Here is a 25,607-nt window from a genome sequence, read left to right on the forward strand (position 1 = left end):
CGCCCCCCCCAGTCTAAATTACTACTCTTACTTATTCTCCCTGCAAGTTCCACCTATACCTCCTCCCTCACTATTGGCTGTCCAGCTTTTTATTAGACCGATCAGGTGCCTTAGGCAGGCAAGGTAAAACAGCAACACATCTTTAAGTAAACAAATATTCCACAACATAAATCTAACACATCTTTGCATAATTTTTTTTTTCGAGACAGGGTTTCCCTGTAGTTTCTAGAGCCTGTCCTGGAACTAGCTCTTGTAGACCAGGCTGGCCTCGAACTCAGAGATCCGCCTGCCTCTACCTCCCGAGTGCTGGGATTAAAGGTGTGCGCCACCACCGCCCGGCTACATCTTTGCATAATTAAACAAACATTCCACAACAGATCCAAAGCCCTCTTCTGTGGGTCCCTGCACACACGTGGCATTCACGCACACACACACAGAGACACAGCCTTTTTGCTCAGTGGTGGTCCTACTTTCATCTCTGATGCTGTAATAAAGCATACAGCAAAAAGCAACTTAAAGAACAGCTTCATTCTTTCCTTGGACTCCAGATTACAGTCCATCCAAGTAGGGTATTCACAGCAGCATGAGGTTGTGACAGCTGGTCACATCACATCCACAGTCAAGAGCAGAGAGAAATGAATGCACCCTTGTCTGCTTGCCTGCTTGTGCTCAGCTTTTACTCTCAGATGGTTCAGGATCCCTGTCTAGGGAATGGTGCTGCCCACCGTGAGCTGGATCTGCCCCCATCAAGAAGACACTCCCCCACCTCATCAAGATTGACCCTTATTCAACTCTCTTCCCAGGTGAGTCAAGGTTGGGTTGACAATTAAGGCTAGCACCACAGTAGTACAGTCTTACTTATACGTACGAGGGAGCCCAGGGTCCAGTTCCCAGAAACGAAATGAAAAAAAAATCAAGAATGCATCACCAAAAACTATTAAATAAAATGTGTTGTGTTCATTTTAAACAGTAGTCGAATGTCACTCAGGAGAGATATTCTCTGGACTGCAGTGACAATGGTGGTCACAGCAGAATCACTCCCAAGCGACACCCAGAGTTGAGCGACTTTGTGTTTCCAGCAAATTCTACGTGTGAAGTGCAGACTCCACCTCCCTAACACTCACCACAGCATAGGGCGGGGTGGGGTGGGGCAGTATAGGGCAGAGTTACTTCATAGGTTCAGTTTTTGTCAACTAACACTCCATTTTGTTGTTGTTCAAATGAAGCGCAAGGCAGCCAGGAGGCAGATTCCTCCCGAGCTGCCGACTCTCTCACTGGACCTGGCTCACCATTGGCTACAGTGGCTGGCCAGAGAGCCCAGAGGATCCTGTCTCTAGCGCCCAGGGCTGGGACTACAAGCACACGCCACAGCGCTTGCCTTATTTATTCACTTTGAGTTCTAAGATAAAAACCAGGTCCTTCTGCTTCTGCACAAGAACTGAGCCATGTGCCCAGCCACCCCCGGGCTTTTAAATGGTAACAGACGACCAAATAACTGCAGATCATTCTACTTCTCCCCGCCATGTCTATCTCCTGTTGTCTTGAATTCCTTTTATGATGGATCGATGCATAAACCATTGGTTTCTGTTTTGTTTTTTTAATTAAATATCACACGAAATCCAAGTTCTAACTCAACCTCAAGCAAGCCCCAAGATCATGTTACAGTCATTATGTTTTCTTGGGGCTCAGTGTCACTTGATAGCAAAGTGTGTGCTTAGCATGCATTTGACCAAGTACCAAAATAGACGCATGAAGTGTTTTCCTCAAGCCAGCGAACTCAGTTCACCCAGCCTCTGTGGACTGTCTGCACCTGGTGCTGGCCGTCCACGTCCGCTTAGCCTGCCACCACCACTGTTCTTCACCGGCCTTGCCCGTCAGCACACTTCTGCTGCAGACTGGTCTGTTGGTTGCTTGCTGCTCTCCAGTTTGAAACACTCTCCCAGAGCTGTGTGACTCATACCCCAAACTTACTCATATTTCCTCCTTGGAGGAAGTAAGAATGTTCCATAATGTGTTACAGATGGGCACACGCACACACACACACCTGTTCATCCTCTCTGCCCTTCACAATATAATCCGTACGAGAGAGCCTGACACAATACACAGTGATATGCGGCATATAATAGCACCGGAACACACCCACCAGCGTGGTCCCAGAAGATGCTCACGTAACGACACTGAAGTTGAGTGTGCAGTGCAGTGCATTGAAGTATGTCTGTGATGTCCGCACAAAACCAATGCTGCAGTTTTTAGAACACATCTCAGGTGACACGTGGCTGGATTTATCTACGCTGGTGTTCACCGTCTTCCCCCACCCAACACAATCTTCTGTATCGCCAGGGAAGGACATCATTCGTCCACTGTTACACTCCTGGAACAATGAGCACAATAGAAAACCATCACAAATGTGTTCCTGTTTGTGAGACAGACACACTGTTCAGCCACTTCACAGCCAGGAGAGAATGAAACGACACACACTGCCTTACAATGCTGTTGGGACGAAGGGTCACGAGACTACAGGTTTTTGAATCACACTGTGGTAAGGGTGGAATGTGACTGGCATCTCTCCTATGGATTTTAGTGCCTACGTAGGAGTCGCTGCCTAAATCAGCAGATTCAGAGAACTACAATCAAGTACTCCATTATCCATGGCTCAACCTAGAGTAGAAGGGAACTCTTTATATTTACTGTAACTATATCCATCTGAACCGGGTGCCAAAATCTGTTTGCCAATAAGGTCTGGCCACCTGTCCTCAGTAAGCCAATTAAGACTTGAATGAATAAAGCAGAAAAGGATTTATTCAGTGTGGCCACACTGTGGAGAGGAACAAAGAGGTGCAGAGAACTGACTTCTAAGTCATTTTTATGGTCCTGGAGTTTGGTCAGTGTTTAATAGAGGGCCAAGGATATGCGCATCTAAGCTGTCCGGGTCCAGCTGCGATCCTGCCCGACACCGACCCGTCGCTGTCTGGGATACAGTCTCATCCTGTAAGGGTGACAGGTGATTTGAACTCTGCAATCGGTTACTGGGTAACAAATCCACTCGGGCTGGTTCCTTTTCCTTCCCCCTAACATGAGATTCCTGCGGACATTCCCATTTCTTTGGGGCCATTGATTTAACAGTCTGATAGACTGGGACACAGAGTCTCTATTTAATATTTTCATTTCTGCCAGGCCGGTTACAAAACCCTAAATGTCGAAGACTCAGTGCCGCTTGAAGCAGCAGCAGCTCTCAGTAACTTTGGAACACGTTAAGGAAGCCCAGGCTCCAGGGCTGGGAATTCGCTAACAGGGTCACTTTCCGTCCAGCTTTTCGCCGCGGTCACCAGCAAGCACGTCACACCTTCAAGCCGCCCTCTTCCCTCCGGAAGTCCGCAAGGTCGCAGCTCTCCGTGACCCTGGGGCGTCCGGGAACCACAACAAACGCTACGTAAACGAACTCTCTAGTGAGAGTCCCTGCGGAGGCTGCGCAAGCGCATTGGGTCCCGCACGAGCCGCTCTGCTCCGCCCACTGCGGTTAGGTTTAGCCAACCGCCGGCGCCGCGGCTGGCGGAAGTGAGCCGTGCGTCTCTGCGGGTCAGCCGACCCATTTCCGGCAGCCGATGGTCCGTCGGAGGCGTTCCGGGTGGTCCACCCCCGGGAGGCTTTTCTCACGGTCCGGGCCGAGGCGGAGTGACATTCGGCCGCTCACAGGGCTCCGAGTCAGAATTTCCCTCTTGCGCCAGCGCGGCCTTAAAGGTCAGGGCTCGCCTACTCTCCGGTCGCGCCGACCTGACCTTTCGTGGGCTCCGAGGGGGAAGTTCTCCGCGACATTGGAAACCCGTGTATCAGCAGGACGTGGAGGCTCAGGAGTTAGAGGCAGGAGGATGGCTGCGAGCTCGAGTCTAGTCGAGACTGAGCTGCAATGAAGGACAATCTCAAAAAAAAAAAAGTTTTTGTGTTTTTTCTATTCGGTAAATGTCCTCCAAACCTTTCTTCTGCCCAGTATCTGTGACTTAAATTCAGGGAAGCAAGAAAGAGGTGAAACCGTTAACTTCACACCACAAGTGCACGTGTCGCACAGTCTGCCCAGATGACCTTGAAGTGTGAAAGAGATTAAATATGGTGATTTCTTCAACACACCGACTTCCTTGAAACCCCAGGGAGAAGTTTAACTTCTTCCCACAATGCATAATGACTTGTCAAACGTTGAGTGAAAAAATTCCAAGGATAGGATGGGGCTGTTCTGAGAAACTAATAGGTGTCTTCATGACCAGTATTACAGCAATATATTGGTTCAAGGTTGGGCTTTTTTTTTTTTTTTTTGGCTTTGTTGAGTAGGTGTGTGTTGAGAAATATGTTTGAATTGCCATGAGAGTTACTGGCACTATTAACTAATGCTGGCAGCCTGTATGGTGGGTAGAATGAATCTTGGCATCATAATATCAGGGTTTTTCCAAGACTGCAAGAATAAGTTCATTCTCCTCCACCTCAGTCTTCATATCTGTAAAATGGAAATTACAATACAGTATTACTTCTCTCCTTGCTGTGATAAAATATCTGAAGTCATAAGGAATGGAGGTTTATTCTAACTTACGGTTGGAGGGATGTATGTGGTCCATCACAACATGGCTGCAGGAGCTGGAGGCATCTGGCCACACTGTATTGGCACTGAATGCCAGTGCTCAGTTTGCCTTGCTTTTGTGCGTCCAGGGACTGGCCCCCACCCCATGGAGGATGCTATCTACATTTACAGTGGTCTTTCCACCTCAACCCAATCTAAGTAATTCTTCATAGATAAGTACAGAGGCTTGTTTCTGTGGATGCTACATCTTGTCACGCTGACAATAGTAACCGTCAAAGTCAATGAGAAAACAAACATTAACATTTTAGCTAACAATACTGATATTGGGTATATACCATACTTTTAACCTCAGCACTCAGGGGACAGATGCAGATGCAGGCAGGTCTCTGTGAGGCCACCCTTGTGTGCATAGTGAATTCAAGACCAGCCAGGGCTACATAGTGAGACACCCCCTCCCCCAAAAAAGTACCGAGGTCCTTGGCAGAGAAGATAAAAGAGTTGGGGTAGGAAGAAATGAAGGCCAGAGGCTCCTGTGTGAGAGTTAGCATCATTTGAGGAGCCGTGGAAGTTGCTTTGGAGAAGTGCTCTTCCCGTCAAACCCCAGCTTTTCAAGACTTTGCTCAATCCTGCCTTTATATTTCATGGCAAGACTGACACCCAAGCAAAGGGAAAGAAAGCATATTATACATGTGTGTAGGTATGTGTATGTGAGGGCAAATGCCCTTGGAAGCCAGCAGATGGCATCGGAGCCCTTGACATGGGTGTTTCAGGCTGTTGTGAGCCACCTGAAGTGGGTACTGGGAACCGAAACCAAGTTTTCTGCAACAATTAACCGCTGAGCTATTCCTTCAGCCCCAATATTTGAGTTTTAAAACTGTGTGCAGGGTATCCATTGAATGAAGAAGAAGAAAGAAAGAAAGAAAGAAAGAAAGAAAGAAAGAAAGAAAGAAAGAAAGAAAGGGACATGACAGCTCCTAGGGTATGGTGGAGGAGAAAGTTTATTGCTGATAAAAGGGAGAGCATAGCCAGAGGCAGAGACATCTGGGAGAATCCAGGGTACACATGACCCTGAGCCGTGTGTGCAGAGAGGGAGGGAAGAGGGACCAAAGACTAAGAGGGGCAGCCTGAGCCAAGACCGACCAAGAGAATGGCATAGCCAAAATAGTTGGATTATATAGGGAAGGGCAGCTGGGAGAAGGGCAGCCTGGATGCTGGGCTGGAGAGTTCAGGGTAGAGAGCCGGTGCTGTAGAATAATCCCTTTGTACACTGAAGAGTTTTCGCTGTGACTGGTTTGATAAACAAGCTGCTTGGTCTATAGTTGAACAGAATAAGGTTAGGTGAGAGAGCCAACTAAGAATGCTGAGAAGGAGAAGGGTGGAGCCAGGGGTCACCAGCCAGCCACAGAGGGAGCAGGAGATGAACGTGCTATGCTAATAAAGGTACCGCCGTGTGGCAGAGCATAAATAAGTAATATGGGTTAACTTAAAATGTAAGAGCTAGTTTGTAATAAGCCTGAGCTGTTGACTGAGCATTTGTAATTAATATAAGTCTCTGAGTGATTATTTGGGACCAAGCAGTTGGGACAGGAAACTTCTGAATACAGGCTAGGTATGCCAGCCACACCCTTAAAATTGGGATTGAAGTGTTGGTGGACTTTCCCCGCCCCCCATCAGTTCCCAAATAACCAACACAGACAATATGAATTATAAATGCTTAGCTGATAGCTCAGGCGTATTACTAACTAGCTCGTATGATTTAAATCAACGCATTGCTATTAATCTATGTGCTGACCTGAGGCTCCTGGCTTTTACCTCTCCTGCATGTCCTGCTTTCTCTCTGTCTGGCTCAAGATTCCTCAGACTTCCCAGCGTCCTCCTAGTGCAACTCTCCCTCCCAATCTCTTCCTGCCCAGCTATAGGCCAGTCAGCCCTTTGTTAACCAATGAGAGCAGTACATGTTTACAGTGAACAAAGATTGTTCCACAGCACTGACGGATGCTAGGAGAACTTGGTGGCCAGGTCTGCTTTGATTTGTTAAGTAGATATCTCAGCTGTTTGCCCTAGGGTTTGAGACTTAGCCTTCATTGGCTAAAAATCTGTGTTGTCTCAGCTCCATTTCAGTTCTTGATGGTGGTGCAGAGATTTCAGGAGTGTGACCTCTGTGTGTTGCCCTCAAACTATTGTCATGGTCACTGCAGCCACCCCACCACTCTCTGGTTTACCATTTTTTTCCTTGGGTTTGTTTTATGCCATAGCAGATAACCAGCTTTTTTGAGCCTCCCTTAGTTTGTTTGTTTTTCTTTTTTGGAATGAGGGGCCCTGACTCCTGCTACACAGCATTCTACCATTTAGCTACAACCTCAGCCACATTTTGTTGTTGCATTGAGACAGGGTCTTGCTAAGTTTCCCATACTGGCCTGAAACTTGAGATCCTGCCTCATTTTCTCAAGTGATGCATAATGGTATATGTGTTTTAATAAATAAAGCTTGCCTGAAGATCAGAGTTCAAAGCAGCCACACTAGTCAGCCATACAGGCAAAGCAGTGGTGGTGAGCACCTTTAATCCTGGCACTAGAGAGGAATATAAAACGGGAGGAGACAGCTCTCAGTTTCAGTTTGAGGATTCGTGGAGGCAGGATTGTCCATTTTAGTCTGCAGTAGAGGTAAAATGTAGTGGCTGGCTGCTTTGCTTTTCTTATCTTCAGCTTGAACCCCAGTATCTGTGAGCTCGTACAGAGCCTCTGGGTTTTTATTATTCGTGCTACATAAGGCTGTCTAGGGATGCAGAATGGATTCATGGTCTCTGCCAATTAAAGAATTAAAAGGCAAGAAGAATGTATTACCACAAGTCTTGGGAAATCTCTATGGAGCTGGCTTATGATCCTGAGGAAATTACTAAAATAATTTAAGAATGGACTCAAACAGAAGCTTGAGGATGGTGTAGTCGAGTTTAGAAGGAAAACCCCAGGACAGGCACGCTGTCCGTCTAAACGCTGTCTGAGGGAGAAAATGGAGAAGATGGCACAGAGGTCAGCACCCTGCAGGTAGCCACACAGTGCGAAGAATCAGTCTTATGGTGGCCGCTGACACACACAGAGGCACGGGTCAGTGGACACGGGTCAATGCATGCACACAGTGGCTGCAGAGGTCAGCTGCAGTGGTCAGCACATACTGACTTTAGGAAAGGAGACTCAGCATTAGGGAGTTTAAAGATTGATTTATTATGTACAGTGTTCTGCCTGCAGCTGTACGTACAGGCCAGAAGAGGGCACCAGATCTCATTACAGAGGCTTGTGAGCCACCAGGTAGTTGCTGGGAATTGAACTTAGGACCTCTGGAGGGGCAGTGCTCTTAACTGCTGAGTCATCTCTCCAGCCCCACATTAGAGAATTTAAATGCATAGATTCTGAGCAGCATCGGGAAGAAAAAAGGAAAAATTCTGCCATTTTGAGCCAGGGACTGCACAAGGGGGCAGGTACCCCAGGAAGGAGAAGCACACCTTCTCAAGGTGAAGCTGCCTTCCTGGGGTGTCCCCTAGCCATGTCTCCAAGATGCCACACTGGGTTAACCCTAAGTAAAGAGACAAGGGCATGCGTCCACCTAAGGTAGATTTTTTTTTTTTTTTTTGGTTTTTCGAGACAGGGTTTCTCTGTGGCTTTGGAGCCTGTCCTGGAACTAGCTCTGGTAGACCAGGCTGGTCTCGAACTCATAGAGATCTGCCTGCCTCTGCCTCCCGAGTGCTGGGATTAAAGGCGTGCGCCACCACCGCCCGGCTTCCTAAGGTAGATTTCATTCCTTATAAAAGTCCCTGGGATTTGTGCCCAGCACCCTCTGTGAATCTTGGAGCACACGGCTTACAAGTTGTCCCTGTCCCTTTCTGTCCATCACTCCAGGCTGGTACACCTCCAAAGCAGAGGGACCTAACTCTGCCTCTTCCCTTTGCAGACAGTGAAAAGCCAGGTCGTTCTAGAACTCCTAAAGGTTTCTTCCTGAATCATTAAACGACATCAAACATTTGCTCAAGTACAGTGTTGTCTACATGGCTTAACAATTTTAAAAATTAAAAACAAATCAGGCAGTGGTTGGCACACACCTTTTATCCTAGCATTTGGGAGGTAGGGAAGCAGAGGCAGGTGGATCTCAGTGAGTTTGAGGCCAGCCTGATCTACAAAATGAGGTCCAGGACAACCAGGGTGGTTACACAGAAAATCCCTGTCTTGAAAAAACAAAATAAATAAATAAATAAACAAAACATGCCCACTGTCATTGTAAGAATGTCTAGTATGTAAGATTTGAACCTGTAATGGAGGTCAACCAATGTATTTGGGGTATCCAATGTCTTTTATCTCTTTATATAGGAAGGAAAGCAAGTGTGTATCCTGCCTGGGTTTGTACAAAGTACTGAGAGGTGCCAAATGAACTGGCACTTCCCTGTAGACAGTAGCGATGGGACCAGGTGAGGACGAGTCTCCCCCCTTTCAGCTGGTAAAGATATTCATTAAAAACTTAGGAGGGGCCAGTGAGAGGGCTCAGCAGGTAAAGGTGCGTGCTGCACACTTGATCCATCCCTGGGCCCATATGCTAAGGAAAGAATGGACTCCGGCAAGCAGTCTTCTTTGACCCTCCGAGTGTGCTCTCTGGCACAGTTTGAGATGCACATACAAGAAATAAATGTAAATAAAAAGTAAAAACCCAAAACAAAATTATATAATCTAAATAACCCATTTAAAATGCATTGGAGATGTCAGCCTTGCTCTACCAAGGCTGCAGCAGGGCTTTTGTTTATGTGAGTGTGGTGCCCAGGGGGGCCAGAATAGAGGGCACTGGATTCCCCTGGAACTGGAGTTACAGGCAGTTAGGAGTCTCCCCATCTGGGTACTGGGAAGTGAACCCCGGTCCTCTGCAAAAACGGCCTTAAGCTGCCTGAAGTTAGAATGTTGTCTTTATCAGTATCAGTACCAGTCAGCACTGTGTTGGCCAGCACATCTTCCTCAGTGGGCAGGTGGAAACACCATAGCTGCACAATTCAGGTTCTCTACATGAGCAGGACTGGTAAAAATCAATCTCTCCATGTATGTAGAAAGTGGATTTATTAGAATGTTTCACAAGCTGCCTCTCCAGCTCCAGAAGTGCAGTGAAAAACCCAAACTCTTGTGACCCCATGGACAGGGTGAGCAGGCCTGGGGAAGTAGGACGGGCCTAGTGTGGCCTGGAACTGAGTATCAGCAGATCAGGGGTGAAGAGGGGAGTGTCACAGTAAGGGGCAAGAAAGGAAACAGCGCTGGGCGGTGGTGGCGCACGCCTTTAATCCCACCGTTCAGGAGGCAGAGGCAGGTGGATCTCTGAGTTCGAGGCCAGCCTGGACTACAAGAGCTAGTTCCAGGACAGGCTCCAAAGCTACAGAGAAACCCTGTCTTGAAAAACCAAAACAAACAAACAAACAAATAAAACCAAAGATGACCTTGAACTTGCCCCGTCTCGCAAGTACTAGGATTATAAACAAGTGTGGGCAACCATGCCGGGCTTTTATTTTCTCTTCTCTTTTTTCTGCATGGGGGAGGGGAGCGCGGTCACGGTCTAGCCTAGCGTGGCCTCGAACTCGCTGCCATTCTCATGCCTTGGCTTCTAAAAGTCGCGGTGGCAACGCGGCAAACGCCGCCGCGGACCGTACCAACGGCTGAGGGGAGATACACGGTCCATCATCCCCATCACGCCGGGATGGGCCCGACCGGATGTGACGCACCCCGAGGCGGAAGCGAGCAGACTGTGCGCAGCCTCAGCACGGGCGGCGCGCATGCGTGCTGGCGGCCTGCTCGGCGAGTCTGTGTGTGTGATTGGCCCGGGCGTGGGTTTGCTGCGGGACTGACCGAGACTTCGCGTGGGTGGAGGAGGCGCGGGTGCAGGTCAGCGCCCGGGAGCAGAGAGGCCGGCTTGTCCGCGCGCTGCCCGGGGAGGGTCCCGTCCGGGCGGGCTGGGGGCGGCGGCCGCGGTGCATGCCGGGCCAGAGCTCTGCACGGGGTTGTGGCTTTGACTTAAAGTTCTGGTGCACGGCACGCGTGCAGGGAAAACACGCGAAAAGGGATCCGCAGAGGCGTCTAGCTGCGGCTGTCCACAGGGTTGACTCCGTCTCTCTTCAGCATTAACAGTGTGGTCAGATTGATCTCCCCAACCTGGTCCCGAGTTTTTAGTACCGCTTATTGGAACAGTAACAACAAAAACCTCCAAAAATGTACAAGTTTCCAGACTGTATTCATTTCTGTGACCCGTGAAATCTAGGGTTTCTTTTCTTTTTCGAATCAGTTCTTCAGGACCCATTATGTGACCTGCCTTTGTAAGAAATTGGACTTAAAAAAGCACAGTAAGGAGAAAATTCAAGCACTACTAACATGTTAGCAGTCCCTGCTTTCTGTTTTTAAAAAGATTTTTGGTGTGTGTTTTGCCTGCGTGCATAGACGTGCAGTGCCCGCAGAAGCCGGAAGAGGGCGCCAGATCCCCTGAAACCGGAGTTAGGGACAGTTGTGAGCTGCCGTGGTGCTAGGCACTAAACCTTGGTCCTCTGTTCTTAACCGCAGCCCATCCCTGCAGGCCAGCCACCCTGTTTTCACCCCAGAATTAGCGATTGAAAGTCTACCATGTAAAGCAGTGTTAACCTAAACTGCTTGCTTTCATTTATCCCGGCCTGTTCCCAGGAAGCTATTTACACTGAACAGTGGCTATTACATTGGCAACTTTCTAAACATTTTTTTTTCTTTTTTAAGTCTTTAAGAATTAAAAATGGCTTCCAAAAGAGCTCTGGTCATCCTGGCCAAAGGCGCGGAGGAGATGGAGACGGTGATTCCTGTGGATGTCATGCGCCGAGCTGGGGTGAGTCTCCCTCATGAGCTAGCCTGTCATTTTTACTTGTTTATTGTGCTCGAGCCTGGGTCTGGGGTCCTGGGGTGCAGATGTGGAGGACTGAGGGTGAATTGGTGAATTGTATGAGTTGGCTCTCTGTCTACCATTGGTCCAGGGGATGAAGCTAAGGTCTCCTCAGGCTTGGAGGCCAGTGCCTCTTTTGCCAGCTCTACTTTGTTAACTATTTCAAGTACAAAGCTACAGTGATTACATAGTAAACCATTAGTTTGGTCTCTGCTCACTTTTTTTTTTTTTTTTTTGAGATAGAGGCTCACCCTCTAGACCAGGCTGACCTGGAACTTACCACGACGAAACTCAGGATGGCTTTGAATTTTTGGCAGTTCTCCTGCCTCAGTTTCCCAAATGTCTGGCTCACTGCTGACTTTAAAAACTTGTAGCGCTTTGTCTTATTTCTTTCTTACCCTTTTTAAAATTTGCTGATTAATTTATTTTAAGAGACAGGTGTGTGTTTGTGTCCCAGCTTACCCTGAACCCCTGGGTACAAGCTGTCCTGCTGCAGCCACCTGCATAGTTGTGCTGGCAGCCATGTGCCAACACCCTGGCCTGGACACTTTTTGTGTGTTTGTTTGTTTGTTTTAAAGCAAATACTTTAAAGTTTGGGGTTTTTCTGAGTCCCCTTTGTAAGTTTCCTCGGTCCCGTGCCCTCTCCTCCTTCCCCAGACATGACTATCGCAGGCCGAAATGTGCTGTCTCATGCATTAGCTTCCTGCGTTTGCATGTAGCATGTCACTTCTGTAGCATGGTAAAGGAGTGCCCTCCTGTTTGCCAGGCTCACAAACCCGACAACAGTGCTGACTCTGCCTCTGCTCACAAGAGCCAGGTGCAGACACTCGGCTGTGCTGATTTACTGTGTGAGCAGAGCTCAGCCCAGGCTGTGTTTACACTCAGCCTTGCACACACTGTGTGTTCACACTCAGCTCTGCACACACTGTGTGTTCACACTCAGCTCTGCACACACTGTGTGTTCACACTCAGGTCTGCACACACTGTGTGTTCACACTCAGCTCTGCACACTGGAATGCCAGCCTCCTCTTGTCATGCTGCTGCACGGTGCTCTACAGTGTGGAATACCACTGCCTCCTCGCTCCAGTTACAGCCTATGCTATGGATATTTGAGATTTCTAACTTTTTTCTGTGTGTGAATGTTTGCCTGCATGTAAGTCTGTGAACTGCATGTGTGCTTGGTACCCGAAGAAGCCAGAAATTGTGCCTGATGCCCTAGAACTAGAATTATAGGTGGTTGTGAGCTGCCATGTGGGTGCTGGGAACCAAATCCAGGTGCTCTTAACTGCTGAGCCATCACTCCAGCCTCTGCAATAATCACTCCTTTGTGGGTTTATTTGTGCAAGTGTGAGGGCGGCTTTTGAGGCTCGGCACCTAAACATGGGATTGCTGGGCCAGGACTGTTGTGGTCAGTGTTGCAAGCTCGTCTTCAGTGAGCTGACCTGTGGCCTGCCAGCACTGTAGGAAACATCTGTGTTTTGGGTACTAGCTCCTGGTAATGTCCCCTAATGAATGTTCTGGAGGATAAAGTGTTGTTTATTTGTTTGGCTTTCATTTCTACTTTTGGGAAAGATCATGAGATTTAAATGAAAACAGTAGCCTTGCAAGATGGGTTATTAATTGGGTAACCTTGTAATTCATCTCCCAAACTTAACATGTGGGGTAAAGCGTGTCCTAGCCAGTCAGAACTGGGGCAGCAGCTCAGCTACAAGTTAGGACTGTCCCAGGCAAACCAGCAGAGACCCAGTATTAAATATATTTGGCCATTGCCTCGACTTGGCTTTGTGGTATTCCCTGACTAGTTACTTAGAACCACGGAATGGGTATAAGTGTTGCCAGTGTCTGTGTATCTTCACGGTCTTGAGCATCTGTTGTTTTCCTAGATTAAAGTCACCGTTGCAGGCTTGGCTGGGAAAGACCCCGTGCAGTGTAGCCGTGATGTAATGATTTGTCCTGATGCCAGTCTTGAAGATGCAAAAAAGCAGGTTTGTTTTGTATATGTGGACTGTTACTTCTCTGGGGGCTTATTACTTTTTTTTTTTTTTTTTTTTTTAAATGGCTATTGGTTGTATCTATGACTGCAGTTAGAACAGACGAAATTCAAGAAAATGGTGGCGGTGGTGGCACACACCCTTAATCCCAGCACTTGGGAGGCAGAGGCAGGCAGAAATGTGAGTTTGAGGCCAGCCTGGTCTATAGAGCGAGTTCTAGGACAGCCAGGCTACATAGAGAAACCCTGTCTCGAAAAACAAACAAAAAGAATTAAAGAAAATGATTGTACCCGGATGAGAATGGCTGGATCCCGTGTCCGGTAAATGGGTGGTGTGGGTGGAGGGAGCAGGGTGGTGGCGGCTGAGTGGGAGCAGTGTTCTTTGTTGGTATTTTCTCCCAAAGGCCTCCTTGCCTTGTAAGTAGCCTGCCACATTTTCCATTTCCTTTTTTCAGTACTGGTTGTTGAACCTCGGGCCTTCCATATCAGGCGAGCTCTCTGCCACTGACTTCTGTCCTCCTAGCCTCTCCCCCTTGTTAACAGGTTTGTTTTGAGACAGAGTTTTGGAAGTGGCACTGGTGGTGGCCCAGGTGGCCTGACTGTGACCTCTCTCTGGGTCATGGGCCTGGCTCCTGTCCTTTTCTTCCTGTTTGAATGACCTGTGTGGAGTGATGCACACTTGAGTAGTTGGGTTGAGGATGAGGTGAGAGCTCCTTAAACTGTTGCTTTCTCCGTTTTTACGGTTCTGGGGGGACTGTTGGTTATCCCTTTCCTCAGAAGCTTGCCTGCCCACTGACCCTCAGCTACTCCCAGAGGTCAGAGGTCGTGACTCAGGGTGGTAAGAGGTGGACTGTGCTCTGTAGAGCAGAGACGTGGCAGCAAAGGCGGGAGAGGCATGAGTGTAATTCCCTACGCTGTCCCCGGGGGAGGGCTGAAGAGACGGCTCAGGGGTTAAGAGTACTGGCTACTCTTCCAGAGGTCCTGGGTTCAATTCCCAGCAACCACATGGTGGCTCACAGCCATCTGTAATCAGATTCCTTCTTCTGGTGTGCATGAAGACAGAGCACTTAAACATAAAATACATAAATAAATCTTTACAAAAAGATTATTTATGCATGTGTGTGTCTGTGTTAGTACCCACAGAGACCAGAAGAGGGCGCTGGGTCCCCTGGAGCTGGAGTTATATGGAGTTGTGAGCCACCGTGTGGGTGCTGGGACCCGAATGCAGTCCCCCCGGGAGCAACAGGAGTTCTTAACTGCTGAGCCATCTCTCCAGCCCTCATAGCTGCGTGTTTTGCTTACAGTGATCCACTGTAGGGATATGCCTTAATTTATTTGTTTGATATTTGGTGATTTTTGTTGTTTTGAGACAGGGTCTTATGTATACCTAGCTGGCCTCAAACTTAGTATGTAGTGGAGGGAACCCTTGAACCCTCAATCTTCCTGCCGCTGCTTCCTCCTTCTGATGGCACCACTATGCCTGCCACTTCCTTACTTATTTTTAGTGTTGGAGAATCAAACCCAGGGTCTCACTTGTGCTAAGAGTGTGTTCAGGCTCTGTCAAGAGCTGCTTGTATGCACAGCCCTACCCCTGAGGTGTGTGCACTGTTCTTTGCAGATAGTACATCCTCAGATACGAAGCTGCTACTGGGCTGGCATTAACACAGTAGAAGTAAAACGTTCCTTTTTGTTTCCCAATTCACAGGGACCGTACGATGTGGTGGTTCTTCCAGGAGGCAATCTGGGTGCACAGAATTTATCTGAGGTAAAATCTGCTCAGTCATGCCTCAGTGAGGGGCTTATGAGAAAGTCTTGCATCTTCTACTCTGTTCTGTCGTGTTTGATCTGGTGTGCTTCAGGGATGGTGCTGCAGACGCAGGAGAAACAGCCGAGGTTAGCTGAGGTTAGCCAAGTGGCGTCTAACATTGCAGAGCGCAGTTCTAGGAACATTTACTGCAGATGCAAGAGAAGCAGCCGAGGTTAGCCGAGTGGCATCTAACATTGCAGAGGGTGATTCTAGGAACATTTACTGCAAACTTAGTAGAAACAGCCGAGATTAACCGAGGTTAGCCGAGTGGCGTCTAACATTGCAGAGCGTCGTTCTAGGGACATTTACTGCCGAGTAAGCTGAAATGGGCAGCTGCTGCAGATAGGCTCAGTGCATGTAGACTAACATGAGCTGCGAATGTCCAGCTGCTGCAGCAGCAAGACAGGTTCAGTCTAGAAAGTGTTGCCTGCTTGTCATCGGGGTCAAGGGCAGCTGTGGGGCCGGAGCTTTCTCTCTAGCCCCGTGTGTGTGAAGAGTCCCATGGGAAGACAGCACAGGACAGGGTTCAGTGCCCTGGTGACATTGCTTTCCTTGCTCATCTTCATTGAGGTGGCCTTTCTCTGGGTGGGGAGTGCTGTTGCCTGGACTTGAGAACACAGACACGTGGAGAACCTGTCTCTTCCGTGTTAATGATTGGCACCCTTTCTGGAAAGCTGCTGGAAGTAAGCTAAGCTGAGAAGGACTTTCCCAGCTCTTGCAGGAGGCTCTGTGGCTCAGTGGTGACCGAGTGTTTGTGTTCTCTCTAGTCGCCTGTGGTGAAGGAGATCCTGAAGGAGCAGGAGAGCAGGAAGGGCCTCATAGCTGCCATCTGTGCAGGTGAGTGAGTGCAGGTATGGAGAGGGAGCTGGCCGAGGGGAAGCCTGACCACACACAGTGACCTTCACCAACCAGAAGGTACCCACACTGGGTGTTTTGTTAGGATGCCGCAACGTCACGTCATTGCAGCTGAGCGAGATTGTTTCTGTCTCTCCATGCTCTGGGCCTCTGCTCTGGGAAACTCATCGTTTTCCCTGTTTGCTGACCTGGAGGACAAGACCTCTGGAATCCAGCAAACCGCTTGTTCCAGCAGAGCCTGTGCCAGCAATTGGGCTTGCCAGGAGAGTCAGCAAGAATCTGTGCAGCCTGAACACCACAGCTCCAGCAGGGCTCTCCTGCCTCCGGCTTGCTGATTCTTCACTTGAGTGCTCTTGAACACCCGTGGCTTCAGATAAGGTCTTCTGGAGTTTCAGATGTGTCCTGAGCCGTGAACCGTAATCACTTGCTTTTCTGAAAACCTGCTCCTGCTGCCCTAATATCAGATGGTGTTCTGGCCTCTGGGTCAGTGCGACTTTTGCCTCGTCTGCCTGTTGGATACCTTTCACGTGCGTCACAGAACAAGTGAGCTGTGACTAAAAGATGGATGGTTTTATTTGGGGACCGAAGGACTCTGTCCCAGCTGTGGGACAGAGTAGATCGTGCAGGAGCCTCTGCGCCTGTTTTCTGTCCACTTCTTACTGGAGTGACATCAGCCTGTCGAAGCCATCCTTCAGGCAAGGCATTGTGCTGTAGTCTCCTGTTGTAAGTTTTCCCAGTCTGGCCGTGGAGGCCGGCCTGTAATCCCAGCACAGGGGATGTAGAAGTAGGTTCATGAGTTCAAGACCACCCTGAGCTACATATAGTAGGGAGCCTCTCTTCAAAGAAGAAAAGAAAGGGGGAAGCGTAATTGGGGAACATTCTAAATGTTCCCAGTTTGGGGCCAGTAGAGTAGCTCAGGTGTAGACTGTGTGCCTCGCATGTGTGGGGCTCTGGGTTCCATTCCCAGCACCAAAGACAGACAGGTAAAATCATTCTAATCTCTGACGTGATGCAGCAATGGGCATTATCTGTGTAGACGTTCAGAGGGCCCCTATATTGCGTGCTCGAGCCGTTACAGAGCCAGTGGGAGCTCCTAGGCACTGCCCTGGGCACCTTGTCCTGGCTCCTACGCTCTGATTCCCTGTCGGGCTGAGGCCCAGGGGTGTTGGTTGATGGTCCTGCGATCCCTGCAGCCTTGACCTGTCCCGGGGCAGGGAGTCCCAGGTGGGCCGGTGTTCTTCACTGATCTGCGATGTCGGCCTCCTTAGGGTTTCCCTGGCTTTGTTCCCTCTGACTTGACTGAGGCTAAAGTGTGGTGTCATCTTGTTTTTCTGTGTCACTGAGTAGAACATGATCAGCCTTAGCTGGGTCACCCGCTTGTGCTGAGGCAGGCTAAATGCCTGGGCCTTCCTGTGGATCAGATTGTTACTGAAAAGGAAACAGTGCTAGCAGTGTGCTCACCGCATTGGCTGTCCTGGGTCACCATCCTGAATAATGAGCAGAGAGAACAGGAACAGCTCAGCCAGGAATGAAGCAGAGGTCCAAGCCGTCTGGTGCTTTGGTCAGGGATTGGTACCATGTTTGAACTCCACAAACACAGTTGTTTTGTTAGCTTTGCCCTTGATGATGCTGAGTAAAAGAAGAAGTAACTAGCAGGGAGGCTTTCCTGGAAGGAAATACAAGGAGCTTTTCTTTGAGTGAGGGAGAGAAAAGGAAGCTTGCAGGTGGAGGAGTCCTGTCAGTGTAAGAATAGTTCAGGGTATCCTAGGAGCGCCGGGCTGTTCTTTTTCCGGAGTCCACCAGGTGGCGCTATAGGAAGAGGCGTTCTCAGAGCTAACTTGGTAAGTCCTTCATCAGAGTCTCAGATAATGGCAGTAATAAGTCTGTATTGTCTTAATTTTCAAATTTTCTGACCCCACCCCCCTGAAATCAGTAGTTAGGAGCTTACCGTGATGAAGGCATGCCCTGCATCCTGGCGCTGTTGCATGAAGCAGCAGTGTTGCTACCACCAGGGGGCAGCCTTGAGACAGCAGCCTGAGACCTGACTGGTCTTCTCTCAAGGCCGGCGGCTGAAGCTTGCTGCCACGTGGAGGGTGACGACATAGGAGTCTCAGTTCAGGTCTTAGCTAGTAAGGATCTGAGAGGTACCCATGAATCCCCTCACATAAAAGTGGACGATAACCGGGCATGGAAGGGCACACCGTTAGTCCCAGATCTCAGAAGCAGAGGCAGGCAGATCTCTGTGAGTTTGAGCCAGCCTGGTCTACATGGTGAGTTCTGGCCAGCCAGGACTACAAAGGGAGACTCTTTTGTCTTAAAATAAAAAAATATTGAGTGGTAATTATTCTGTTTTTTCTATACTTTGGGAATTTTCTGTCCTCCACAGCTGTCTTGGGTAGAGAAGACATAAGGGTGTGTATGTGATGCTTAGACTCAAGAGGTTACTCTGGGCTTGCTCTGAATCTGAGGCCTGCACCGTGGCGCTCTGCCGGTTCCTGCTGTGGCAGCTGTGGCGCTTGGCTGTGGGTCTAGAGCCCTTGTTCTGCAGGAGTCGGGGTTGAAGGAGCTGGAGAATCAGTCAGTGGCCGAGTAAGAGCTCGCTGACGGGTGAGGTTAGGTGTTGTTTTCGTCTAGCTGTCACGAGACTTAGAGGGGACAGACAGCTAAAGCTTTAGGTTTTAAGAGGATGGTGACAGGCGAGGGTTGTTTTTCAGTCTCTGTTGCAGACTGTTAGATGCAGTGTCTGCTGTGCGCATCAGTGAAACTGGCCATTTCAGTGAGCACTCGGGGCACATGGTAAGACGCGGGGCCTTCCTCAGGTATCATGGACCGACAGTGTGTGTGGTTTTCCACATCAGTGGTTTCAGAAGGACCCAGTGTCTCAGATGTCAGCCCAGGAATCTCCTGCAGGGTACATGTTGGCCTCCATCTTGGCCCTGCCAGCTGGTGCGTGTCTGGTCGAGTGCATAAGAGCAGCTGTGAAACAGCAGCAAGCGTGCATGTCCACCCGATGTCTCTGCCACAAAACTAACTCTTCCCTTCAGAGTCAGGCTGGAGCTGGAGGGACAGACAACAGTCAACAGACAGGCATGGTGGCCCACAACCACATGCACTTCCAGTCCCAGGGGAGCCAACCGTGTATTGTCATACATGCAGACAAAACACCATGCATGTAAAAATTGAAAAGGGAAAAGGGAGGAAGGCAAGAGTTTATTCAGCAGGGCAGCCCCTCCCCTCTGTACTCAGGAACATTGATCCCTGCTCCTGGGGGTCGTTTGTCTCTTCTCTGCCGCACTGAGGGACGTTTTACAGCTGTTGAAGCATTCGGAAGTTGTGCGCCTGGGCAGATGTGCTGAGCACAGGCTCACCACGGCCACGCCCTCCCTTGATGTTTGAGCAGTGTTGTTCAGAGTCGTAACTCTGTAGTCCCGATTGGCCTGGGACTCAAATCCTCCTGCCTCTGCTTCCCGAGCCCTGGGGTTCACAGTGTGCGCCACCATGCCCAGCAATGTTGCGGGTTTAAAGCCGGGTTTTCTGTTTGCACGCTCATCTTCTTTTTGCCTTCTAGGTCCTACGGCTCTGCTTGCTCATGAAATTGGTTTTGGAAGCAAGGTCACAACACACCCAGGGGCTAAGGACAAAATGCTGAATGGAAGTAAGTGTGCCCCGTACTTCCCACGGGATGATCTTCGAGACCTATCTGGGGGGAGAGTGCCGGGCTGCTCAGGAGCTCCCTGCCTGTGCGCTGTCCTCACTGTCCTTGGTGTGCTTCTTGGCTGGTCTCACATAGGCTGGGGCAGGGCGCGTGCCAGTCTGTGTGGAGGCACCAGATCCCTGACTGTCAAAATGGGAAGAATTTTGAAATGCTAGTTTAATTTTTATTTTTACTGAATGCCCAAGGGTGTTGTAGGTAAGCCACTTGTTGGTTCCTGGCTGCTCAGCCCCAAAATAACCACACAGAAACTATTAATTAAATCACTGCTTGGCCCGGTAGCTCTAGCTTCTTATTGGCTAACTCTTACATATTAATTTAACCCATCTCCATTAATCTGTGCATCACCACGAGTTCATGGCCTTCCAGCAAAGTTTCAGCACATGGTGTCTCTCTGACTCCACCTCCTTTCTCCCAGCATTCAGCTTAGTTGTGTCTGTGTCGTGTGTCCCCCCCCTCCCCGCACCTAGCTCTGTTCCCCTATAGCTCTGCTATAGGCCCAGAGCAGTTTCTTTATTAACCAATGATATTCACGGCATACAGAGGGGAATCCCACATCACAAGGGTAGAATTTAAACCCTGATGGCAATTTCAACAAATGTCCTTTTACCACAGTACAAGAGACCCTCAGGGGATGTCCTAAGTGGCAGACTAGCTTCTTTGGTGACATGTTTCTTTATTTAATTTTTGTTTTGTTTTGTTTTTCAAGACAGGGTTTCTCTGTGTACCCTGGCTGTCCTGGAACTCACTTTGTAGACCAGGCTGGCCTCAAATTCACAGAGAACCACCTGCCTCTCCCTCTGGAGTACTGGGATTAATGGTGTGAGCCACCACACCTGACTGAATTTTATTAAATTTATAAAAGCAATTTCTCTTCATGAGGAAGCTTGCCGACAGGCGGGGGAAGGAAGGTTGGCTCCTCCCCCTCCACTGGTTGGACAGCTCAGCTGTCTGATGAGCTCTGGAGCTGCCCCTTATCTTTTTAGTAGTCTTACTCAGGTGAGGTCTTAGCAGACCCTTCTGCTGCCTGCTTTTGGGTTTGAGATGGGGTTTCACTACGTTGCATAGAAAGACTTTGGGCTGGCGCCGTCCTCCTGCCTCACCTCGAGTAGCTGGAGGGCAGGTGTGTCCTTGTCGGGCAGCACTTGCCACACGTAGTCATGTTGCTCAGATTGGCGCTGGGGTTCGCTGTGTCTTGTGTGTCTTTGGCTCATGGGTCTTGACTGATTGGTTTCTGCTTCGTTGCCTGTGTGAACCCGTGCAGTTGAGAAACTTTTTTTTTTGTTTGTTTGAGACAGGGTTTCTCTGTGTAACAGCTCTGACTGTCCTGAAACTCACTCTGTAGACCAGGCTGGCCTCAAACTCACAGGAATCCACCTGCCTCTGCCTCCTAAGTGCTGGGTTTAAAGACTGCACCAATCCCTGGCAAGGCTTCCTCTCTAAAATGACTCTAGCTCTCATCAAGGTGACATAAACACTGACTAGCGCAACTGTCCCCTTGTCAACTTGACATCGACACACACAGGTTATTAAGCCGTAACCTTCCCTGTCCATCCCCAGGATCTCATATTAATGCCAACATCACAATGCGTGTCATTCCGAGCTGATTGGTTTTGTTTGGCTGAGACCGGGTTCTCTGTAGACCAGCCTTCCGAGTGCTGGGATTAAAGGCACGTGCCTGGCACGTTCCAATTCTAGTCCCGCAGCTGGGCCCGCCTGCGTCCATCATCATTCAAGACGTTCCGCAGATCTAACACTCAGCCTGTCGGTCGAGACCCCTTCCACAGGGGTCGCCTAAGACCATCGGCAGGTGCAGATATTTACATTATAATTCATAATAGTAGCAAAATTACAGTTATGAAGTAGGAACAAAAATGTTATAGTTGGGGTCAGCACAACATGAGAACTGTATTAAAGGGTCTCAGTGTTAGGAAGGTCGAGATCCACTGCTCTACAGCCTTGCCTACAGGCCGGTCTAATGGAGGCATTTTCTCAGTTGAGCTGCTCTTCCCGAATGACTCTAGCCTGTGTCCAGTTGACATAAAATAGACACAGGGCTGCTCTTGGGCCGCACTCCAGATGCTCTAGCATGTTGCCAAGTGCTGCTGTGTTTCCCTCGGTTATCAGGAGACTGTCGGGAGAACTGCGTGGAAGTCGCCGTGGGATGAAGGCTTTGGCTCCTGCTGTTGTAAATACGGGAGCTGGGTTTGTGTGGAGCTGATGAAATGAGGTCAGCGCGGAAGAACGGTGGGGGCCGAGGCCTGTGCAGTGTGTGTGGCTGGCACACTGTTTGGGGACAGTGCAGGAAGGGCTATCCTACGTCACCTGAGCTGTGGCTCTTGCGTCTGTTTTCTTCTGCTGCTGAAAGACAGGCTGAGAACTCATCGTAGGGTCCCTGAATTTACACAGTGCTCCAGCTTCCCTGGGGCCTGCAGTTCTGTGGCAGGCCGGAACACAAAGGCCAGGTGACCCTCATTTGTTTCCCTTCCCTCCCCTCCCCCTCTCTATCTTTCCTTCCTCTCACCCCTTTCTGTAGTGCAAGGCTTCCCTGCCCTTTCTTCATTGCTAAGCATGCGGTCAGTAAGTCCTGTTTTAGGACACTGTTTGACCTTTGTGACCCTTGAAATCATTCTGGAAGGGCTGTAGCCAACCTGCACCTGACTGTTCTAGGCCCTCCTGCCTGTCTCAGTAACGCATTTGACAAACCTGTGTGACTCCTCCGCCCTGGGGCAGTACTTCTCAGAACTGTGGTTGGTGGGTGCCATTCCACTACAGCAAAGCTCGGAGAGGCCAGGGAGCTCTGCAGGGCAGGCCAGCAGGACTGGACCCCAGAGCCCCTGTGCCCAGGGCTGGCTGCTTTTTCTTAGAGGAGCAGCTAACAAGGATCGGGGTTCTCTGGGCTTCAGGTCTCTACGATAACTGCCCCACACTGGTGTTCCCCGGTGTGAGCAGCTTTCTGCTTGTCTTTGTGTTTGTACACACAGGCGGCAGCCTTCAGTCTCTGCCTCATGTTCTGCCTCTCCACTTACCTTCTCTCTGAAGAGATTTCTTCACGTCTGCAAATTTACCCTAAACTCACAAGTCCCTGCTGGCCTCATTTTCTGGGCTCTGCAGCAACCATGGCTGCAGCAGTACACTTTTTGAGGCCGTTCTCACTGTGGCCACTAGATGGGGGCCGTTGACAAGTACCAACCCCTGGCTGAGCCCTTTAAACTGCCTCGCTAGGCCCTCCTGACCTGGTGTAGCTGTCAGAGCAGGGTTGGGAAAACCGAAACTTCCCTTCAAGTGATGGTCTCTGCTTCCTTTACTGTCTGTAAATGGGAAGCTTCCGCTACACTCTGTCTGCTTGCTTCAGCGGACGGGCTGAGTTTGGAGCTGGGTAGGAAGGCACTCCTCCTGAGGGCTCTCGGTGAGCCCTGAATGCCCTGAGCTCTTCATTCTCGGCAGAAACAGTAGGCATGAAGCAATGCCCAAGCATCTCTTGTTGGTGCTGTGCTTGTGGTTAGCGGCGTGTGGAGGTCCAGGATCAGCGCCAGTGCGCCTGCCCCTTGCAGTCAGCTGTGTGCCTGCGCACTTGATCCTTCACGGAGCCCTTTGCCCTGGAGGCCTCCTGCACTCTGCTGCCCTTGAAAGTCCCCACATCCATCTCCTCCCCTAAGGTCCTGTCCCAGACTTTCCCTTGTGCTGACACCGCAGACCCCAGACCCGATAGCCTGGGCACAGGGTCTCCCATGGGTGCCTGAGAGCGGGGTCCTCTGCCCTGTACACTCTGGACAGCACCACCAGGAGCAATGTTGGTTTAGGGCCCTTCCGCGGTGGAACTGAGCCAAGGAACTTTCACCATGGCCTGAAACCTGCGTCTGTGCTGTGTGCTCTGGTCAGACAGACGAGAGCAGAAGAGGCCCCAAGCGCTTTGAACAGCAGATGCTAAACAAAAGGACAACGTTGCTAGCTGGTGCCGGAGGGGTGCAGAGCTGCTGTGACAGGCAGACCCCAGCTGTGGAGGTCAGCAGGCCTAGTCAAGGCCCAAGGGCGCCTGGGTGATGGGAACACACCTAGGCCCACGGACAGGAAGCTCTGGGCGAGTAAGGATGGCCTGGAGGACATCTGTGTCACATGGAGCAGGTCCTGTCGTAGCAGAGACAGAGTGGGGAGGAGAGCTGGGGGGTCCCAGTGGGAGTACCCCACAGTGTCTTAGTTGCTTAGAGTAGCAGGTGGCAGGCAGAGGAAGAGAGCCTGGGTGCCGAAATCTGCCTCCCAGATGCAGTCTTGTGTGGTCTGAGGCCACGGAGGACGGGGGCTCTTCCTGTGGATCAACCAGGTTGTGTTCTCATCGCGGCCGCGGCCCTGCTTCTGTCCCAGCACCCTGGTCTGATGCTGAGTCCTTGTGGCAAAGTGGGAAGTGGAGAAGTTCATCTCTGGTGCCCCTCAGAGCTGTCTCTCCCGCTTGTGCGCATTGCTCCCTTCCGCTCCTCCCTGCAGTGACTTTACTGTCTTCCCGCAGAGCTTGTGATAGCCTGCAGACCCTAGGAGACAGCTGCTGTGTAGGGGAAGACCAGACATGGCAGCCCCAGTGAGTGGATGGGCGTGCTGTCCAGCTAACATAACCTACAACCACCACATCTGTTCCCTGTAGGTCACTACAACTACTCAGAGAGCCGTGTGGAAAGGGATGGCCTGATCCTCACCAGCCGAGGGCCGGGCACCAGCTTCGAGTTTGCACTGGCCATTGTGGAGGCGCTCAGCGGCAAGGAGGTGGCTGACCAAGTGAAGGCACCGCTTATTCTCAAAGACTAGAGCCCAAGCCCTGGGCCCAAGGTCGAGGCAGACCATTGGAAGCCAGTGCCCTATCCTCAGCCCATACTGTGTCCAGAAGCCAGTGAGCCTCGGGAACTAGCGTGTGACATAGCCACCAGATGGGGATCTCACCCTGAAGCCTAGGTCTGTACATTTCTGAATGTTCCTAGTAGAATAAACAATTTACTGACTCCTGGCGGCTGCTTTTTGTCTGGCTTTTGTGATATTACTGGATTCATTCACAGGTGTATGCTGTTGGTACAGCCACAGAAGGAGCCGCCAAGCCCCTTCCCCAGCTGGGAGTGATGCCCAGGTAAGCCCCATGAGGTGGAGTTTCTCCCATCCCAGGGGCTCTTCTCTCAGTTGTTGTTAAGTGTCAGCAGAGGTGGTGATTCCTGGGGTTCCCGCATCCCCTCCTCTAGGGTGAGGTGAGAGCACCCATGCATTCCTAGGTATCACTTAGCTCCCACTCAGGAGGAAAACATGCTGAGGATGGACCTCATCTGCCGTGACCACACAGCCCAGGCTAGACCAGTAGAGGGCAGCTCAGTTTGGGTTCTCGAGGTCTCCTGGGGTGGCCAAGAAAAAGAACCAAGAGGGTGTGCTGACAGCCATCGAGCCACTGAAGAGAACACACCTGCTGTTCTCGAGATGGCCTTGGACAGCTCCTGCTCTAGAAAGCAAGGCTGGAAACTGCACTATTGTTTTGTTTCAAGACAGGGCCTCTCTGTGCAGTCCTGGCTGTCCTGGAACTAGCTCTGTAGACCAGGCTGGCCTCAAACGCCCAGGGATCCGCCTGCCTCTGCCTCCCAAGTGCTGGGAGTACATGAATGTTTTGGTAAACACTAGGAAAGGTAACAGAGAATGCTGAGGGAGAAACAACAGGTTTCATTTACATGCTGGGGTGACTTAGGCCAGCGAGACTTAGGATATTAAAGACCAAACTTAAGTTAGACTGGGTATG

General features: G+C 50.2%; 1 protein-coding gene across 2 annotated transcripts; it reads left to right on the forward strand.

Moving 5' to 3' along the window:
- Window positions 1-10,319: 10,319 nt before the first annotated feature.
- Park7 (Parkinsonism associated deglycase) lies at window positions 10,320-24,839 on the forward strand. 2 transcript variants are annotated; one of them, XM_038334140.2, is made up of 7 exons: window positions 10,320-10,467; window positions 11,323-11,428; window positions 13,366-13,467; window positions 15,178-15,237; window positions 16,047-16,116; window positions 19,703-19,789; window positions 24,483-24,839. In XM_038334140.2, the coding sequence occupies exons 2-7, from the start codon at window positions 11,339-11,341 to the stop codon at window positions 24,641-24,643; spliced, it is 570 nt and encodes a 189-aa protein (XP_038190068.1). In that variant the 5' UTR covers window positions 10,320-10,467; window positions 11,323-11,338; the 3' UTR covers window positions 24,644-24,839. The 2 variants fall into 2 exon arrangements, with proteins under 2 accessions (XP_038190068.1, XP_038190069.1); XM_038334141.2 differs by lacking the exon at window positions 10,320-10,467 and adding an exon at window positions 10,539-10,714.
- The last annotated feature ends 768 nt before the right edge of the window (window positions 24,840-25,607 follow it).

Source organism: Arvicola amphibius, chromosome 6 (genome assembly GCF_903992535.2).
Source record: "Arvicola amphibius chromosome 6, mArvAmp1.2, whole genome shotgun sequence".
Lineage (NCBI taxonomy): Eukaryota > Metazoa > Chordata > Mammalia > Rodentia > Cricetidae > Arvicola > Arvicola amphibius.